Genomic DNA, 18,666 nt, shown 5'->3' with positions numbered 1-18,666 from the left:
CCTAGGGAAGCGCAAGTCGAGCATCTCATATCTCATTCTCCTTTGGGGGAGTGTGATCTAGCCAAATATGACACTTTTCAATCAGATTCAGCATTGGTGGTGAGGAGTAGAGTAGAGAGAAATTTTTTTTAATAAAAAAAAAATAAAAAATAATTTATATAATTTGATAATTTTTAAAATTAATAAAAAATTATCACATTATCAAATTAATAAAAATATCAATAATTGATTAATGATTGGACATGTGTCGAATGAAAAATATTTTTTTAAGTTGAACTATCAATTTAGATTACAAATGAACTTGCGTAAAAAATGATTAAAAGTTAAGGGTAATTATGATATTTTATTCAAAGATATTTCTATAGTTAGGTATTTATATTTTAATAACTTTAAATCACTGAATATCAGATGGATTATTAACAAGAATAATTATGCATTCGAAATTTTTTGAATTTGTAAATTGAAATATGAAAAAAAATTAAATATTTAAATAGCATATAATATTAATTAATTAATTGGAGCGCCGGTTCAATTTTGGCGCGTTGGGTGCTTAAAAGCAAATATATTTTCGCGGCCAATTGAATTTCAATTCACCCATCGGGGAAGAAAAGAAGGCTTTACAAATTCTAGCTTTTCTGTTTTCTCTCAAATTTTCTCGGATCTCAAGCTGAATCGCCGTCTGAGTTAGGTCAAGTTTCTCTTTGCAGTCTTGTTTTTCTGATTTTTTTTTTATCATTTGTTTGGCTTTTAATGCATTGAATTCGTTCTTCTTAAACGTTTAAGATTTGAACTCCCTTACTCGTCTGCTTGACTTTGGTCTTTCGGTTCCGTTTGGTAAGCTAGAAAATGAAAAGGAAAGGGAAGGGAGAAAAACGATAAAATATGAATTATTGTACTATCGTTTTGAAGTATGAATCGAAAATTTGTGTTATTCAGATTAAGCTCGCATCGCTAAATGGATACATCGAAATTTATTTTAATTAAAGAATTAGGTTTCTAGGAATATTCAATTTTTGAGTAGATTTTAAGTGACAATTTTAGTTTCTCCGGAAACTTTGAAAAAGGGAAAGAGAAAGGAAGGGAACTAAGCTGAGTCAACTAGGTTTTGCTTTATATGTTTGAGATGTCCTTGACTTTAGGGTAGCATTTTGTTTTATCCTTGGTTGACAGTTCTCATGAAATGGGTGGTAATGATGCGCCGTCTGATCAAGTTGTTCAAAAGCTTATTGAAATGGGATTTGAGAATTCTGATGCCATAGAAGCTGTGAAAGCGGTGGGACCATCAGTTGATGATGCGGTTGAGTATGTTTTGAATGGTTGTCGTAGGAATAGTCACAGTACATCAACTAGTTCTCAATGTTCTTCAAGGAATGGGAAGAGTAAAAGGAGCGTGTCATCCTTACAATCTAAGGGTCTAATGCGACAGTCTAGTATATGGGATCATTTTCAATCCACAAGTAAACCAAAGCGAAGCAAAGGTTATGATGCACCTGATGGAATTGTGTCCAGATCCCAGGTGTCGCATAGTCCTGTGCAAGAACAAAAAGGATCGTTTCCTTTTGTAAATAATCAGCTTGAAACTGTGCCAGAACCATTTCCAGTTTGCTGCTCTGAGGAGCCAGATATTGGATCAAATTGGGAGCCAAAGGTTAACAGTTTATTACAAAAGCATTTTGGTTATTCATCCTTGAAGAGTTTCCAGAAGGAAGCCTTGGCTGCTTGGCTCACTCACCAAGACTGTCTTGTTCTTGCCGCAACAGGATCTGGTTAATACTTATATTCTTTTGCATGTCTTGTTCTTATGTTCATTCACTTTGCTATCTCATAATTTTTTAGGTACTAATTATTTACCTTCTGCAGGAAAATCTCTTTGTTTCCAGATTCCTACATTATTAACAGGAAAGGTTGTGGTTGTTGTTTCTCCTTTGATAAGCTTGATGCACGATCAGTGCTTAAGATTATCAAAACATGGAGTCTCTGCTTGTTTTCTTGGGTCTGGGCAACCAGACAGCAGTGTGGAACAGAAAGCCATGAGAGGAATGTATAATATTATATATGTTTGTCCAGAGACAATTTTGAGGTAGGTGCATGCATTGCCTCTTTGGTTTTTTCTCAAAGAAAATGTTTATTCTTTTTTTTTTTTTTGGTAATTGAGAAAGTACTTGTACTTTGGTGCAGACTAATTAAACCTCTCCAGAGGCTAGCAGAAAGTCGTGGAATTACATTATTTGCTATTGATGAAGTCCATTGTGTATCTAAGTGGGGCCATGATTTTCGTCCTGACTACGGGTATGTATTCCTTATGTTTGCATGGTTTTTTGTATTTCTTCTTCACCCAATCAACTTAAATCAACATTGGTACTTGTTTGATTTAGGGAAAAATATGCATTTTACTAAACCATGTCTTAAATGCATTTAAGAGCCAGGCAAATGACTATTTATTGCTAAAGCAGGTGTGATTTGCACAAAGACAGTGAATTTTGATTGCATTTTATCTATGTACTAAATCAATTGATGTAAGTTTTTGTAACTTGTTAATTTTTTTTTCTCTAATACCTTTTGGAATTTATTTGACTGCCCTTTCATATTTTTATAGCCACACATCTCTTTGTAATTTCAAATTTCACTTTATTAGATTTTTGTTTAGCTCGAAACATTTTGTACACTGCTTTTGGGTGCATTAAGCCTGGCTCTCAAGTTTGTTTTTGAAGCTTTAGCCATCCTTATATGGCTATGTTCCATTGTTTCAGGCGATTGTCTATATTACGAGAGAGTTTCAGTGCCACAAATTTAAAATTCTTGAAATTTGACATCCCAATTATGGCATTGACTGCTACTGCCACAGTTCAGGTTCGACAAGACATCCTTGATTCCTTGCGCATGTCAAAGGAGACAAAGATTGTGCTCACATCGTTTTTCCGTCCAAATTTACGATTCTCAGTGAGTTTTCACTTGTTGCAGCATGGTTTTGGTCATATTTGGTTTCGCTGTCCCCCTTCCCACTTGTTCTTTCAAACGTCCACTTAGAGTGGGGTTTTTATGTATCAAGAAACTTGAATGGTCTTAAATTGTTTTTATTTTATTTTATTTTCTTTTCTTTCAGTGCATGTATTGAATTTCTCCATAATCTTTTATCATGAACTTGTTTGTGTTTTAATAGGAACCTCAAATTTATATGCTGCTCTTTACAGGTAAAACATAGTAGAACATCAGAGTCTTCATATGAGACGGATTTTTGCCAACTCATAGATCTTTATGCCCGAAGGAAAATGATTGGTGAAAAGAAACAAGCTCTAATCTCACAAGAATCTGATTCAGATCAATCTTCTGCAAGTGATTTGAATGATATTGAAGAAAGTGATATTGACGAAAGTGATAATGAAAATTCATCAAAGCAAAACAGTTCAATTTCTTCAAGGGAAAAGCAAATGTCAGTAGAATATTTAGAAAATGAGGTTGACGTCTTTCCGTGTGTGGAATATTTGGATGGTACCATCCTCTGATACTTTAATTTGATCTTCTATATATGCTATTGCTTGGCTTTGCTTATAGAACATGAAAACGTTCCAGCTTCACCGTTTTTTTGCTTTTTGATTGCTTTTATATTACAGTTGTCAACGGTGAATTTTCTGGATTTCCTCATCGTGAAGAATGGGGTTCACAGGGGTCATTTGAGACAATTGATCCTCCGAATAATCCAGAAGAATGGCTGAGGCTTCTGCAAGAGTCTCTAGAACAAGGACCTACCATTGTATATGTTCCTACAAGAAAGGAAACACTGAGCATTGCGAAGTATCTTTGCAAGTGTGGAGTTAAGGCTGCTGCTTACAATGCAGCGGTAAATACTTATAGAAATCGTATTTTAGTTTCTTGCAGTCATTAAGCACTAATTTCTGTGCTTCTGAACTGCAGTTGGTAGTATGGTGTCTTTGCTTCTTTCTGTCTTTAACTCTTGTTTTCCGTCTTTCTTCTTCTTTTCCCTCTCATTCTTCATGTTGAAGGAATCACTCTTATCTTCATTCCATTAAACTCTGCCCATGCATATCATTCTGGTTATTTGTCTAGCTTTCTTGCTGATACATTTCTTGCAGCTACATGATAAAGACGAGAGTTTATATTTGTCTGATACACAACTATTTATGACTTTCCTCCCTCTTTGTTTCTCAGTTGCCAAAATCACATTTAAGGCAGGTTCACAAGGAATTCCATGAAAACTCCCTAGAGGTATGGATTTCAGGACTCAGAATGAATTGTTTCTGCATAATTTTGTACTTTGTGTAACCATCGTCAAAAAGATGTGTCCTTTTCCAGAAATTATGTTGTTTTTCAAAAGATTTCATTTCTTTGAAAATTTCAGCCAGTTACTTTTCTGGTGCTTCAAGCTTCAATCTCTCTTGTCAAATGCTGATTACATAGATATGCTGAATCTGCTTTTGTCTGCTCTGCAATCTTCTTCTCTGTTTAGACATGTTACATCCTTTTTCTTCTTTAGTCTTATTTTGTTTATTGAGATCAAACGAAAGTTTAGGGTGAAGTACTGTTTATGATCTAATTGTGCCATCTAACAGATGATTTATTATGCTTTACCTCTGACCTGCAGGTTGTTGTTGCCACTATGGCTTTTGGAATGGGGATTGACAAGTTGAATGTTCGAAGAGTCATGCATTATGGTTGGCCACAGGTCTGTCCTCAGGTTCTGATAAATATTAGTTATAGGTGCACCTTTTGACTTTCATCATATAGTGATAAGTCTTGCTATCTAGGCTATCACAGGTTCAATTTTTCTTTTCTCTTGCGACTTGCATGCCTACTAGTTTTACCGTGTCCCATAATTGGCAGATACTGTTATCTGTTTTTTTGGTCACTTCAGCTTTTTCTAAACTTTATTCTGATTGCAGAGTTTGGAAGCATATTATCAAGAAGCTGGTCGAGCCGGAAGGGATGGAAAATTAGCAGATTGCAGTAAGCCTATTTACTATTTCAGAATATATGACATGCTCATTGTCAAAGCAAAGAACTTACCTAGTGTATTTTTCTAGTAATTTTTTTGGTCAGAGAGTGTATTTTCCTTTTGAATACTACTATCTGAAGTTTGTAATTTTATCAGGTGTTTTTTTTTCTTTATTTGGGTATATTTTTAACATTAGCTTGAGCTATACTTTATGTCCTGGCAGTTTTATATGTAAACTTATCAAGAGTGCCAACACTTCTACCCAGTAAAAGAAGCAAAGATCAGACAAAACAGGCGTATAAAATGTTATCTGATTGCTTCAGGTTTGCATAATACATTTTTTCTTGCTTGTTTTGCTCCCTCTCTCCGTTGACTTTTAATTACTTAACTTTTACTTACTTGCAGATATGGAATGAATACTTCTTGCTGTCGAGCCAAAACCCTTGTTGAGTATTTTGGGGAAGATTTCAGTAATGAGAAGTGCCTCTTGTGCGTAATGCTTATTTAAGGTTTTTTATGGTAGTTGTTTGCAATGATAGTTGTTGTAATATTAGTTCTTATTTATTTTATTTTGATTCTTTCTTTTCTTTTATCCCTTTATTCTAACTCTCTTGGCAAATTCTTTTTACTCAGGTGTGATGTTTGTGTCAATGGACCTCCTAACAAGCAAGATTTGAAAGAGGAGGCAAATATTTTGATGCAAATTATTGCTGCTCGTTATGTAAGTGTGTGTGTGATTATGTTCAATTTCTTTTTCTTTACAGTTTTACATTTCATTACAGTGACCTCATGAAACTAATGAACACATCATACTCTCATGGTCAAAGGGATTAATTTCTTTCATCTTTTCCTTATGTTCATGATATTCATATCAAATTGCAGGCAGAGAACAGTTTCATGGACTGTTCTTATGATAATATTGAACGGCAAAAATTCTTGGAGAAGCCAAACTTCAGAACTTTTGTCAATAAAATAAGGGAGCAGGTGATCTCTCTTTCATATATCTACCTGGTTTAACAATATGTTAACAGGAATTCTCACTTGGTATTCGATGGTTGTCATGTGATGGATATTTGCAGTCTCAAAAATTCATAGCTACCGATCTGCTTTGGTGGAAAGGTCTTGCTCGAATCATGGAAGCTAAAGGATATATAAGAGAGGGGGATGATAAGGTATGCACTTATGACTTAAACAAACAGCTTCTCCAATTTGAGTACATGAATGAAATTAAAGTTAGTCGTAATGGTGTAAATTATGTCTTATTTATTGTCAACTATGAAGGTCTTGACCATGTACTAAATGTGTCTACATGATACATAAACACGATTAAATAAATAGTTAGTAAATGGATCACAGGTTATACAGATATATGATATATAACACGACTAACTAATCATGTCTTAGGTAAGTTTCACACAGTTAAACATGTCTGTATGATTAATATAGAAACATGATTAGTCTAAATCTAAATTCATTTAACTCCATCTTGTTTTGCCATATGTATACAAAATTGTAAGGTCTGTAGCCAAGAAGAGATGACTCAGAATATCTTAGATTCGTTCTGCGGGATTTTCAGACATTAATATCTTTGCTGACCACTCTGGTATTATTGTTTAACGTGCACTGTCTTGTGCAGATCCATGTTCAGATAAAATTCCCAGAACCAACAAAGAGGGGACTGGAGTTTCTCCACTATGAAAGTGCTGAAGCTTTCCATGTTTACCCGGAGGCAGACATGCTTCTGTCAATGAGAAAACCGAGAGTTTATTCCAGTTTCTCGGACTGGGGAAAGGGCTGGGCTGATCCCGAAATTCGCCGTCAGCGCTTAGAGAAAATCCGGTCATCAAACAGGAAGCCAGGAAAGCCAGGAAAGCCAAGAATGAGGAAATGGAGAAAACATTCCTCAGACTTGAGTACTTCTCGTGGTAGAATCTCTGCAAAGCTCTCAAAACTGAAGTGCTCCAGGTTAGTTGATTAGTCACAAAGCTTCTTGACGATAACTGAAGCTTTCAGACTAGTTCAATTGGCCGACTTCTATCTGCCTTTCTGACAACACGATCTAGTTAATGTCGGGCATTTATAATTTTATGTCGGACTTTTATAATTTTAAGAAACAATACCCTAGAAGTTTATAGCATTAGCATGAGAAAGTTTTAGACCATTTAATGAAGCAAACCATGGACGAAGAGTAACACAAAAGCAAACCCCCAAAGAAGAACTTGTCATTGAAAGCAAGGAATCTCCATTTCTCTTAAAATTGCTTGGCTTTCTCCTCCACCTCCTCCCCGCAATCAACACAAAATCCCTTTGATGGATCACGTTCGTGTAGTTTTTGCCGTGCTCGTCGGCTTCTCTGCTTCCTTCTTCTTGGTACTACCATGTTTCAAGCGATGGCAAAGGCGACAGGTTTTGATAGAGAGGCTAACGATGATTAGCCAGGCATTGGAACATGCTGAAGAAAGGGCTTTGAGGTTCCAAGAAAGGCATGATCGTATACTTAGCCAGATATGTTCTTATTACATGGTTAATCAGGACCTGGAGGATGCCCTGGCGGCTACTCGAGCTGCCATGAACGAGGCTTTGGAGTTTGCTGTTGGGTTGAGGAAGATGCAAATGCAGGTTTTCAGGTCATTAACAGATGAAAGCTGATGTCTTTGTTTTTTCTCATGTTGGGATAGAGAGGCAGGACACAGGATATAACTAATTAATTAATTTAGAGACCTCTAAGCAAATTTTCATTGTTGTATTTGTGTTCTAACCAATTAAAAATTAGATGCGAGATTAATCTTGAACAAGAAAAATACTTTTAAATTATGGAGAGACAACTCGATCTACACAGGAGAAATGAAATTGTTTTTCATGTGTAATTATTTTTTTTCTTATTAAAATTTGATTATTAATGATTCGTTAATTAAGTTGTACATAAATATTTAACTCAATAAGTGAATTTGAATCCCTTTTCTTCTAAAATAAAAAAAATTAATCAATGTTTACAAAAAGCATTAAGCATAGTGTTTAAATAAGTTTTTAAATTATTTTAAAAAATTAAATAAATTTTTATTTTTATTATATTTAATTAAATTTATTTATTTTTATTTTAAATCAAATAAGTGATTAATAATTGATTATTTATCATTAGTCAAAATCTTACTTATGGTATTGACATAATATTGATGTGAAATGTGAAAAATATCACATAATTATATTATTATGTCAAATTAGTATATCATGTTATTATTAATTATGATATATTATTATATATATCATCATTAATTATAATATATTAATATGTCACATCAGTATCATACGATATAAAATGATAAATAATTTTTTAATTAAATAAAATATTAAAACAATAACTTATTTGATTCAAAATAAAAATATAAAAATTTAATTAAATGTAATAAAAATATAAGAACTTATTTAAATTTATTTGAATCATTTAAGAGTTTTTTTTTAAATATTCTCTCAAAACCTAAAACATTATGATAAAAATGATGACTTTGTTTAAATTCAGTTCGTATTACAATATTTTTTTAAAATTTTGGATAATGTATTTTTATTTATTTTTATGTTGTTCCTAATATGATGGAAAAAATTAAAACAAATACAAGAGTGCATTATCCAAAATATTAAACAAATAACCCTTACGTTGATAATTTTATGTGGCACTTCATCTTACATAAAAAATGTTTAACTCAATCAATATTAATAACTTGAATTAAAATTTTTGAAAATGATTTAATTTAGGTCCAAAAAGATGTTAGACTAATTATACTTTGATATGGGTGTTACATTTTATAATTGATTAACTAATAGTAATATTTCTTCTTTTTCTTTGTTTTCCTTTTTAGGTATTATTATTTTGCAAATGTAAATTACTTAACTAACAACTATAATAAAAACCCATAAAAAATTAAACTATACTTTACCAATTAGGAAACTTTTTTTATATTTAAAATTTTAATTAACCATATTATTCACGTTACCTAGGGCAATTTAGTCTTTTTATATAAAATATAAACAAATCTATTGGCTCTTGCCCCCAAGCACTCCTAATAGGCCAAAACCCAACCACACGGATCACCTACGCTGGAAAATCCCTGACCGTAGGATCCAAAGCACAAGCTAAACCCATGAAACCCAACCGTCCGATAAAATCTAATCCGTCCAATTCTTATTAGGCCAAACCATGACGCCACGGATTGCCAGAGCGACGTACTGTTACTATAAAAGCCCGCTCTTGTCCATCACTTTTCGTTCGAAATTCAAATCCAACCGATAAAGAACAAAGAAAGAAACGAAGCTCTCCACAGCTTTCAGTCATTTTCCCTCCAAAGACAAAGGAAAATTTTAAAGCGAGGCGACGTCGTTTTTTACTTTTCGATGGAGTCTACGGCGAAGCCAGCGGGAGGAAGGAGAGGAGAGAGGAAGAAGGCGGTTTCTAAGTCGGTGAAAGCGGGTCTCCAGTTTCCAGTTGGTAGGATCGCCCGGTTCCTCAAGAAAGGTCGTTATGCGCAGCGTTACGGTGCCGGCGCTCCCATCTATCTCGCCGCCGTCCTCGAGTACCTTGCCGCTGAGGTATCCGATCCCCCCTCTCTCTCTCTCTCTACAAAATTTTTGGATTTTTTTTATAAAAATTATGTTTGATCAGAGAGAAATCAATGGAAAATGCGTTTCATTTTCTCGATTTTGTAACCGGGTTTTGATTTTTGAATTAGTTTTTGCTTAAACAAAAGCTTTCATTTCTTTTTTTAAAAAATTTATTTAGATCTTTGGAAACCGAATTTCTAGTGATAGTTATTGATGCCAAGATCCTGAAAATCAGTTTCTGTGATTTTTTTTTTCCTTTGAATCCGAAAATTTGAGAGTTTAATTAATTTGGTTTTGGTTAGGTGTTGGAACTGGCGGGGAATGCGGCTCGTGACAACAAGAAAAACAGGATCAACCCAAGACATTTGCTGTTAGCCGTGAGAAACGATGAGGAGTTAGGCAAGCTTCTTCAAGGAGTAACTATCGCCAGCGGTGGAGTCCTTCCTAACATAAACCCGGTGTTGTTGCCCAAGAAAACTTCGGCTTCATCTGAGTCAGACAAAGTTTCGAAGCCCAAATCTCCCAAAAAAGCTTAGGCAGTTAAGATTCTATTGTAGTATTAGACAAATTTGTATGAAAAAAACTGTTTTATCTCCTTTTTGCTTTTAATGTTCTCTTAGGAACTCAGGGATCTCTTCCTCTTTTTGTAACCTTTTGGTGCATAAAATTTGACTCAAGAGATAATGGAAATGTGCTTGTTACCCCATCTTTGTTGCTCTATTTTGGTTTTGGTTTTGGTTTTCTTTATTTCCTCATTCATGAATTATTTCCATGATATTTGCTATAATTAGCATCTAAAAAATGAGGCTTGAAAGTTGCCCATAAATGATTGGTGATTGGTATTTGGGTAGCTTAAACGTTGGGATTTGGTTTCTCCTTTTGACTACTGTTTCAAATCCTGAGCTAATGGTTGGGCTGTTGAACTGAATCCTGCAGAAGCATTAAGCTAGATTTTTTTTCATGAATTTTCATCAAAGTAATATGGTTATCGTGATTATCGAATTGGGCTTTCTTGATACACGATCGTGATACCATAAGTTTGCTCTGGGCTTCGTTTTATGGGTCATTGGGCGTTTCGTCTTGCAAATTCTTCGTCCCAGCCCAAATCTACATTCTGCGTAAAACTCTTCTAGAACGAACAATTCTGGGTTTTGCTAGGATTCAAGGAATAGCAATTAGTAAAAGACAAGCAAGATCATAGTCAAAGAAAATCCAACCTCAGACATTTTGGCTTTGGTATCCACTCACGAATCATTTCTTGGTAATTTTTATTGAATTCTTCAGTTGCTAAGCGATGTCCTATCTCAAATGACTCAAAACTTTTGTTTTTGTATTCATTTTGTACGAGAAAAAGCTTCCTGTTCTTGTAGCAGAACCGCGCTAATTCGGATCGTTGCCATTGGCACTGCGGGTTCGGGTCTTCTTTATTGGAAAACCAGCCCAGATTCTAGTAAGCTCTCAATTTCCTCGAAAATTATTTCTTCTCCTTGCTTTATGATTTGGTATGTCTTCTTTCTGGGGGAATTAGCAAAAAGATTGCCATCTTTCTGTGGGAATTATCAAAAAGAACTAAGTAGTAGAAATTTTAAATATAATCCCACGTAGAATATCTGATGTATGTTCTCATAAACCTAACATTATATGTCCTAATTGCCTACTTTGGGTTGAATTCTAGAAACAACTTTGAAACTGTCAATTCCTGCACCATTGCTTGAAGACCTTTCATTTCAATGGCGCCAGCTGTTTCTTTCCTCTGATCATTGGAAAATTGGTTTGTCCTATTCTTTGGTGTTACATTTAAGTTATCCATATATTTTTCTTTCTTGTAATTTTTTTTTGAGAAGCATTCTTTCTTTTAATTTGAATTCCTCTTTTTTTTATTATCTATGTAGTTTATGTTTTGTATGCATTTGTAGGAAATTTCCCTATGTTTTCATCCAGAGTTAGTCCTGCTGCAGCTGGGGATACTAAAAAAGAAGCCCCAGTAGCGGTTGGAGATGGTAAAAAACCATGTTGTGGATGTTTAGGTAGAGATTCTATTGCAAATGCAGCTGCAAAGGTTGACCGTGCTGTTGTCAATCTGTCTGTCTCTCAAGGTATCGTTTCAAGGCATATTTTGATTTGCATTTTGACCTATGAGTATTCTTTTTATTGAAGTATAATCACATGGCTTGCTGGTAACTTTTTGTTGTACAGGTATCTATGGGATTTCAACTCGAAGGAATATTTGCTCTGGAACTATTATTGATGCAGATGGTACAATTTTAACATGTGCTCATGTTGTGGCTGATTTTCAAGGCATGCGATCCACAATCAATGGGAAGGTCAGCAATTGAAACTGTCATGTACATGAGAATTTCCAGGTTCAAAAATTCTTGCTGATAGATTGATTGAACTCTAGGAACTGCATTTATGAGTAAGCAGTTGACTTTTATTAGATTTTCTTTTGTGAAGACTGCATTTCATTGCTTGTTTACCTATCTTTGGTTTTGGGATATGATTAATGTCTGCAGGTTGATGTGACTTTGCAAGATGGCCGAAAGTTTGAGGGTAGAGTAGTGAATGTTGATTTACATTCTGATATTGCAATTGTCAAGATGAAATCTAAAACTCCACTTCCAACTGCAAAACTTGGTTCTTCAAGCAATCTTCGCCCTGGGGACTGGGTGATAGCCATGGGTTGCCCTCTTTCCCTTCAGAATACTATTACAGTGGGTATTGTGAGGTACTTTTTTGGACACTAAATTTGTTTTTTTGCTTTAATGATTATTATTTAGGATCTTTCAAGTTATTTGACATGTACATGATCTATTTTGGAAATTTTGGACTAATAAATTTTTTGGCTATTTCTGTGCTTGGTAGTCAGTTTATTGGTCTTAGTTGATATTTATGGTGAAAGAAAAAGAGACTTCGAATGTGTTAGATTAATTGAATTTTACTCTGATTAGCTACTGATATATTTTTCTGTCTATTTTACCCCATTGTTTAGTTGTGTTGATCGTGCAAGCAGTGATTTGGGTCTAGGAGGGATGCACAGAGAGTATTTGCAAACGGATTGTGCAATGAATATGGTACTCTCTTTCTCTCAGCTTGTGTGCACCAATAAATATGTTACATCTGTGCCTATGAGCATGGTCATTATGTAAATGTGTATGCATTTGGGTGATTCTCATGGATGGTGATTGCCCTTTTGAAAAGTGCAGTACCAGTTGAACTGCTGTTGGATTTTATAAGACTAAATGACATTGATTTGTTCATTGAAAGAGAATTGAGTACATGGTTATGGATACGGTAGAATTGTAGCTTAACATTGTGAAATTGGCCATAAATTTACTGATGGTCATTGGCATGTTTTGTACTTTGCTACTTTCTTCTAATAGCTTGGTATGTATAGCAGACTTTTTAAGGTGAAACAAGGATAAAAATGACGAGATTTTGCTAAAACTAGTTCGTCCTGTTTTGATCTGTACGATTTGTAGCTCTTGTGGATATACTAAATGTAATCTCTCTACTGTTCTGGTTCAGGGAAACTCTGGTGGCCCCCTTGTTAATCTTGATGGAGAGATTGTTGGAGTTAATATTATGAAAATGGCTGCTGCAGATGGACTGAGTTTTGCTGTACCTGTTGACTCGGTTTTCAAAATTATAGAGCATTTCAAGAATAGTTGGTATGATCATCTCCTTATGGAACTACTTGTTGAAATACTTCCTGTATTTATAGTAACGGGACTTATTGATCTTTTCTGACAATGATAGAACTTACCGCAACTAATGGCTCAGGGCAATATATTTGATTCTGCTGTTGAATTTTGTTGTTATTATATTATATAGGACATCAAACCACATGGCAAAGTTCTACCCTCTTGATTTGTTTACATAGTTAGCTTTCCCCCAAATCTCTTATGGGTTCAAAGATTATATGCATTAGCCAAATTGATTTTTTGAGCAGGAGAGTTTTTCGGCCTTGGCTTGGATTGACAATGGTTGATCTTAATGAGATGAATATTGCTCAGCTTAGAGAAAGAGGTGACCAATTTCCTCAAGTTGAGAAAGGCATTCTTGTACCTATGGTATGTTTATGTCAGTTCCTTCTTTCCCTCGTTATTTTCCGCTCTGCTTTTTTCTGCCTTTTTTATTCCCCTCAAATTATTTTTCATTTGCTATCCAAGTAAATCAGATTGACATTTGCATCTTCCCCATGCTTCAAATTTTTTCCAGGTATCCCTATGTTCCCCAGCTGATCGTGCTGGACTCCGTCCAGGTGATGTTGTTGTTAAATTTGATGGGAAACCTGTTGAAAGTATGACAGAGGTACTTTATTTAAATCGTGTTTTTGCGATACTAACCACCTTGCTTCCCTGGCTAATAGCTTATGATTTACATCGAATTAACACCCTGATGTTTTTGAGTTGCAAATCTATGGCAGATTGTTCCGATAATGGAAAATAAAATCGGGAAACCTTTGAAGGTTGTTGTGAAAAGAGCAAATGATGAAGAGGTGACGTTGACTGTAATCCCAGCTGAGGCCAATCCATATATGTTAGAGGCTGTAACTCATCTCTATGTTAATTTTTTTTGACAGATTTTGAGAAAGAAAGCAATAGAGCAAAAACACTGGAAAGTCAATTGTATGCAATCTTCACAGTTTAAATTTGCTTTAAACTTTGGGCAGGATCATAGATGTTCATACATTTATTTGAGGTATGATTGGATTTGACCGTTTGTATCATCGTGTTATAATTTTGTCGTGTTTAGGCATGATATTAACAGTCATACGAAAAAACTTAAATAAAATATTATTAATTAAATAAATTATAAATATTTTATTACAAGCGATATTCGATATGAGAAGATTAACTTGTCTACTAAACAAGTAAAACATTATATTTGATGAAACACGACACCATTATATGATATAATAAATTTATTTAAACATGATTAATATGATTAACTTGTTTAAATGAGTATTATAAACAAATTAAATAAGTTATAGACATTATGCTCAAAATAGATTTGACTTATTTAAGAAAAATTGAATAAATAGTTATCTTTTTATTTCTTATTTTAAATAAAATAAATTCTTATTAATAACAATTAATTAAATATAATTAATAAAAATATTACTTTGGGCTTCATTTTATGCGTCATTGGGCTTTGCTTACAAATTCTTCGTCCCAGCCCAAATCTACATTCTTCGTGAAACTCAGCTAGAACAATTCTGGGTTTTGCTGGGATTTAAGGAATAGCAATTAGTGAAAGAAAAGCAAAGATCATAGTCCAAGGACAATCCAACCTCAGGAATTTTGACGTTGGGAATCTACTAATGATTCGTTTATTGGTAATTTTCAGTCAATCTTTCAGTTGCGAATCGATATTTTTTCCTCAAATGACTCAGAACTCCTGTTTATGTGTTCATTTTGTCAGAGAAACGCTTCCGTTTCTTGTAGCAGATCCTCGCTAATTCGGATCGTTGCCATTGGCACTGCGGGTTCGGGTCTTCTTTATTGGAATACGAACCCAGATTCCGGTAAGCTCTCAGTTTGCTCGAAAACTGGTTCTTTTTCTTGCTTTATGATTTGCTTAACGTCTTGAGTGCTTGGGTATTCGTATTGCTTACTTTGGGTTGAATTCTAGAAACAACTGTGAAGCTGTCAATTCCTGTACCATTGCGTGAACACCTTTCATTTCAATGGCGCCGGCCGTTTCTTTCCTCTTATCATTGGGAAATTGGTTTGTCCTATTCTTTGGTCTCACATTTAAGTTATCCACATTTTTTTTCTGTCTTTTAATTTGATTGCCTCTTTTATTGATTATCTATGTAGTTTATGTTTTGTATGCATTTGTAGGAAATTTGCCATTGTTTTCATCAAGAGTTAGTGCTGCTCCAGCTGGGGATACTACAAAAGAAGCCCCAGTAGCGGTTTGGGATGATAAAAAACCATGTTGTGGATGTTTAAGTAGAGATTCTATTGCAAATGCAGCTGCAAAGGTTGGTCCTGCTGTTGTCAATCTGTCTGTTCCACAAGGTATTGTCTCGAGGCATATTTTGATTTGCATTTTGACCCATGAGCATTTTCTTTTATTGAAGCATAATTACATGGTTTGTTGGTAACTTTTTGTTGTACAGGTATCTATGGGATTACAACTGGAAGGAGTATTGGTTCTGGAACTATTATTGATGCAGATGGTACAATTTTAACATGTGCGCATGTTGTGGTTGAATTTCAAGGCATGCGATCCACAATCAAGGGGAAGGTCAGCAGTTGAAACTGTCATGTATATGAGAATTTCCAGGTTCAAAAATGCTTGCTGATAGATTGATTTACTTTGGATGATTTCTTGTTCCTAATTGATTGAACTCTAGGAACTGCATTTATGAGTAAGCAGTTGATTTTTATTAGATTTTCTTTTGTGAAGACTGCATTTCATTGCTTGTTTATCTATCTTTTGTTTTGGGATATGATTAATGTCTGCAGGTTGATGTGACTTTGCAAGATGGCCGAACGTTTGAGGGTACAGTAGTGAATGCTGATTTACATTCTGATATTGCAATTGTCAAGATCAAATCTAAAACTCCACTTCCAACTGCAAAATTTGGTTCGTCAAGCAATCTTCGTCCTGGGGACTGGGTGATAGCCATGGGTTGCCCTCTTTCCCTTCAGAATACTATTACAGCGGGTATTGTGAGGTACTTTTTTGGACACTAATTTTGTTTTTTTGGTTAATGATTTTTATTTAGGATCTTCAAGTTATTTGACATGTACATGGTCTATTTTGGAAATTTTGGACTAATAAAATTTTTTGGCTATTTCTATGCTTGGTAGTAAGTTTATTGGTGTTAGCTGATATGGATTTTATGTCCCTCATATAATTTATGGTGAAAGAAAAAGAAACTTTGAATGTGTTAGATTAATTGAAGTTTTCTCTGATTGGCTACTGATATTTTTTTCTGTCTATTTTACCCCATTGTTTAGTTGTGTTGATCGTAAAAGCAGTGATTTGGGTCTAGGAGGGATGCGTAGAGAGTATTTGCAAACGGATTGTGCAATCAACGCGGTATTCTCTTTCTCTCAGCTTGTGTGCACCACTAAATGTGTTGCATCTGTGCTTATGAGCATGGTCATTATGTAAATGTGTATGCATTTGGGTGATTCTTATGAATGTTGATTGCCCTTTTTAAAAGTGCAATACCAGTTGAACTGCTGTTGGATTGTATAAGACTAAATGACATCGATTTGTTCGTTGAATAGATTTGAATACATGGCTATGGATATGGTAGAATTTTAACTTAACGTTGTGAAATTGGCCATAAATTTACTCATGTTCATTGGCATGCTTTGTGCTTAGCTCTTTCCTTATAATAGCTTGGTATGTATAGCAGATTTTTTAGGGAAAAACAAGGATAAGAACGACAAGAGATTTTGCTAAAACTAGTTTGTCCTGTTTTGATTTGAACAATTCTGTACCTCTTGTGGATATACTAATCTAATCTCTCTACTGTTCTGGTTAAGGGAAATTCTGGTGGCCCCCTTGTTAATATTGATGGGGAGATCGTTGGAGTTAATATTATGAAAGTGGTAGCTGCAGATGGATTGAGTTTTGCTGTACCGGTTGACTCGGTTTCCAAAATTATAGAGCATTTCAAGAATAGTGGGTATGATCACCTCCTGATGCAACTACTTGGTGAAATACTTCCTGTATTTGTAGTAATGGGGCTTATTGATCTTTCCTGACATTGATAGAGCTTCCTGCAACTAATGACTCAGGGCAATGTATTTGATTCTGCAGTTGAATTTTGTTGCTTGTTATTATATTATATAGAATTTTATATAGGACATCAAACCACACGACAAAGTTTTACCCTCTTGATTTGTGTACATAGTTAGCTTTCCTCCAGATCTCTTCTGGGTTCAAAGATTATATGCATTAGCCAACTTGATTTTTTGAGCAGGAGAGTTATTCGGCCTTGGCTTGGATTGAAAATGCTTGATCTTAATGAGATGATCATTGCTCAGCTTCGAGAAAGAGATGCCAAATTCCCTAAAATTGAGAAAGGCATTCTTGTACCTATGGTATGTTTATGTTAGTTCCTTTCTTCCCTTGTTATGTTCGGTTCTGCATTTTTCTGCCTTTTTTATTCCCCTCAAATTTTTTTTCATTTGCTATCCAAGTAAACCAGGTTGACATTTGTATCTTCCCCGTGCTTCAATTTTTTTTCCAGGTAACCCCAGGTTCCCCAGCTGATCTAGCTGGATTCCGTCCAAGTGATGTTGTTGTTGAATTTGATGGGAAACCGGTTGAAAGTATCAAGGAGGTACTTTATTTAAATCGTGTTTTTGCGATACCAACCGCCTTACTTCCCCGGCTAATAGCTCTTATGATTTACATCGAATTTACACCCTGATGTTTGCAAATCCATGGCAGATTGTTGAGATAATGGATGATAGAATCGGGAAACCTTTGAAGGTTGTTGTGAAAAGGGCAAATGATGAAGAGGTGATGTTGACTGTGATCCCAGAGGAGGCCAATCCAGATATGTGAGAGACTGTAATTCATCTCTATGTTGTTTGTTTTTTACAGATTTTGAGAAAGAAATCAATAGAAAAAAAACACTGGAAAGTCAATTGTATGCATTTGATTCAAACTTTGGGTAGGATCATAGATATGATTGCATCCGGCCATTTGTATTATCGTGTTATAATTTTGTCGGGTTTAGGTATGATATTAACAGTTATACAAAAAAATACAAATACAATATGATTAATTATACAGATTGTGAATGTGTTTATCATAATAGATATTCGATACAAGAAGATTAATATGTCTATTAAATAAGTCTGAGATTAAATTTTATGAAACATGATTTGATTATGATATAATAAATTTGTTTAAATATAATTAATATGATTAATTTATTTAAATTAGTATTATAAGCAAATTAAATAAGTTATAGGCATTATGTTGGAAATAGTTGAGTTATTTGAAAAAATTTAAATAAATTTTTATTTTTTTATCATTTTAATTTTGAGTCAAGTAAATTTTTATTATTAATAATTAATTAAAATATTATTAATTATTTTATTTATTTTGAAATATTATTGATTATTTTATATTTTTGTGAA

At 34.3% G+C, this 18,666-nt stretch overlaps 4 protein-coding genes across 6 annotated transcripts; all 4 read left to right on the top strand.

The window, feature by feature from the left end:
- The first annotated feature begins 536 nt into the window (after window positions 1-536).
- RECQSIM (RECQ helicase SIM) lies at window positions 537-7,776 on the top strand. Of its 2 annotated transcripts, XM_018121999.2 has the most exons (16): window positions 537-688; window positions 1,171-1,766; window positions 1,861-2,080; window positions 2,179-2,289; window positions 2,751-2,940; window positions 3,192-3,489; window positions 3,612-3,838; window positions 4,168-4,224; window positions 4,601-4,681; window positions 4,899-4,962; window positions 5,175-5,274; window positions 5,357-5,440; window positions 5,585-5,672; window positions 5,834-5,935; window positions 6,031-6,123; window positions 6,588-7,776. In XM_018121999.2, the coding sequence occupies exons 2-16, from the start codon at window positions 1,181-1,183 to the stop codon at window positions 6,927-6,929; spliced, it is 2,643 nt and encodes an 880-aa protein (XP_017977488.2). In that variant the 5' UTR covers window positions 537-688; window positions 1,171-1,180; the 3' UTR covers window positions 6,930-7,776. The 2 variants fall into 2 exon arrangements, with proteins under 2 accessions (XP_017977488.2, XP_007030983.3); XM_007030921.3 differs by lacking the exon at window positions 537-688 and having other exon boundaries at window positions 721-1,766.
- Window positions 7,777-9,224: 1,448 nt separating this feature from the next.
- HTA7 (histone H2A 7) lies at window positions 9,225-10,250 on the top strand. Its single transcript, XM_007030920.3, has 2 exons — window positions 9,225-9,532; window positions 9,847-10,250. The coding sequence occupies exons 1-2, from the start codon at window positions 9,338-9,340 to the stop codon at window positions 10,078-10,080; spliced, it is 429 nt and encodes a 142-aa protein (XP_007030982.3). The 5' UTR covers window positions 9,225-9,337; the 3' UTR covers window positions 10,081-10,250.
- A 505-nt stretch (window positions 10,251-10,755) lies between these two features.
- On the top strand, window positions 10,756-14,763 carry LOC18600462 (putative protease Do-like 14). The gene is made up of 13 exons (XM_018122337.2): window positions 10,756-10,805; window positions 10,915-10,994; window positions 11,220-11,315; window positions 11,461-11,640; window positions 11,741-11,868; window positions 12,058-12,269; window positions 12,534-12,615; window positions 13,070-13,212; window positions 13,494-13,614; window positions 13,763-13,855; window positions 13,971-14,042; window positions 14,127-14,245; window positions 14,723-14,763. Exons 4-13 carry the CDS (start codon window positions 11,472-11,474, stop codon window positions 14,742-14,744), a joined length of 1,161 nt encoding a protein of 386 aa, XP_017977826.2. The 5' UTR covers window positions 10,756-10,805; window positions 10,915-10,994; window positions 11,220-11,315; window positions 11,461-11,471; the 3' UTR covers window positions 14,745-14,763.
- On the top strand, window positions 14,747-18,338 carry LOC18600461 (putative protease Do-like 14). 2 transcript variants are annotated; one of them, XM_088806074.1, is made up of 11 exons: window positions 14,747-14,882; window positions 14,969-15,071; window positions 15,179-15,274; window positions 15,391-15,570; window positions 15,672-15,799; window positions 16,021-16,232; window positions 16,519-16,600; window positions 17,056-17,198; window positions 17,496-17,616; window positions 17,766-17,858; window positions 17,969-18,338. In XM_088806074.1, the coding sequence occupies exons 1-11, from the start codon at window positions 14,868-14,870 to the stop codon at window positions 18,083-18,085; spliced, it is 1,290 nt and encodes a 429-aa protein (XP_088662200.1). In that variant the 5' UTR covers window positions 14,747-14,867; the 3' UTR covers window positions 18,086-18,338. The 2 variants fall into 2 exon arrangements, with proteins under 2 accessions (XP_088662200.1, XP_017977820.2); XM_018122331.2 differs by lacking the exon at window positions 14,747-14,882 and having other exon boundaries at window positions 14,951-15,071.
- Window positions 18,339-18,666: the final 328 nt, after the last annotated feature.

Source organism: Theobroma cacao, chromosome 5 (genome assembly GCF_053813885.1).
Source record: "Theobroma cacao isolate CCN51 chromosome 5, ASM5381388v1, whole genome shotgun sequence".
Lineage (NCBI taxonomy): Eukaryota > Viridiplantae > Streptophyta > Magnoliopsida > Malvales > Malvaceae > Theobroma > Theobroma cacao.
This window is presented reverse-complemented; position numbering and strand designations above follow the sequence as displayed.

Bases quoted from the DNA above. Each gene is read 5' to 3' on its own strand.
- RECQSIM (XM_018121999.2), top strand. From the start codon at position 1,181: ATGGGTGGTAATGATGCGCCGTCTGATCAAGTTGTTCAAAAGCTTATT. The intron at 2,081-2,178 runs GTAGGTGCATGC...ACTTTGGTGCAG, and splicing joins TGTCCAGAGACAATTTTGAG to ACTAATTAAACCTCTCCAGA. The intron at 2,941-3,191 runs GTGAGTTTTCAC...TGCTCTTTACAG, and splicing joins GTCCAAATTTACGATTCTCA to GTAAAACATAGTAGAACATC.
- HTA7 (XM_007030920.3), top strand. From the start codon at position 9,338: ATGGAGTCTACGGCGAAGCCAGCGGGAGGAAGGAGAGGAGAGAGGAAG. The intron at 9,533-9,846 runs GTATCCGATCCC...GGTTTTGGTTAG, and splicing joins TCGAGTACCTTGCCGCTGAG to GTGTTGGAACTGGCGGGGAA.
- LOC18600462 (XM_018122337.2), top strand. From the start codon at position 11,472: ATGTTTTCATCCAGAGTTAGTCCTGCTGCAGCTGGGGATACTAAAAAA. The intron at 11,869-12,057 runs GTCAGCAATTGA...TAATGTCTGCAG, and splicing joins GATCCACAATCAATGGGAAG to GTTGATGTGACTTTGCAAGA. The intron at 14,043-14,126 runs GTGACGTTGACT...TTTTTTTGACAG, and splicing joins AAAGAGCAAATGATGAAGAG to ATTTTGAGAAAGAAAGCAAT.
- LOC18600461 (XM_018122331.2), top strand. From the start codon at position 14,951: ATGTGTTCATTTTGTCAGAGAAACGCTTCCGTTTCTTGTAGCAGATCC. The intron at 15,275-15,390 runs GTTTGTCCTATT...ATGCATTTGTAG, and splicing joins CTCTTATCATTGGGAAATTG to GAAATTTGCCATTGTTTTCA. The intron at 15,800-16,020 runs GTCAGCAGTTGA...TAATGTCTGCAG, and splicing joins GATCCACAATCAAGGGGAAG to GTTGATGTGACTTTGCAAGA.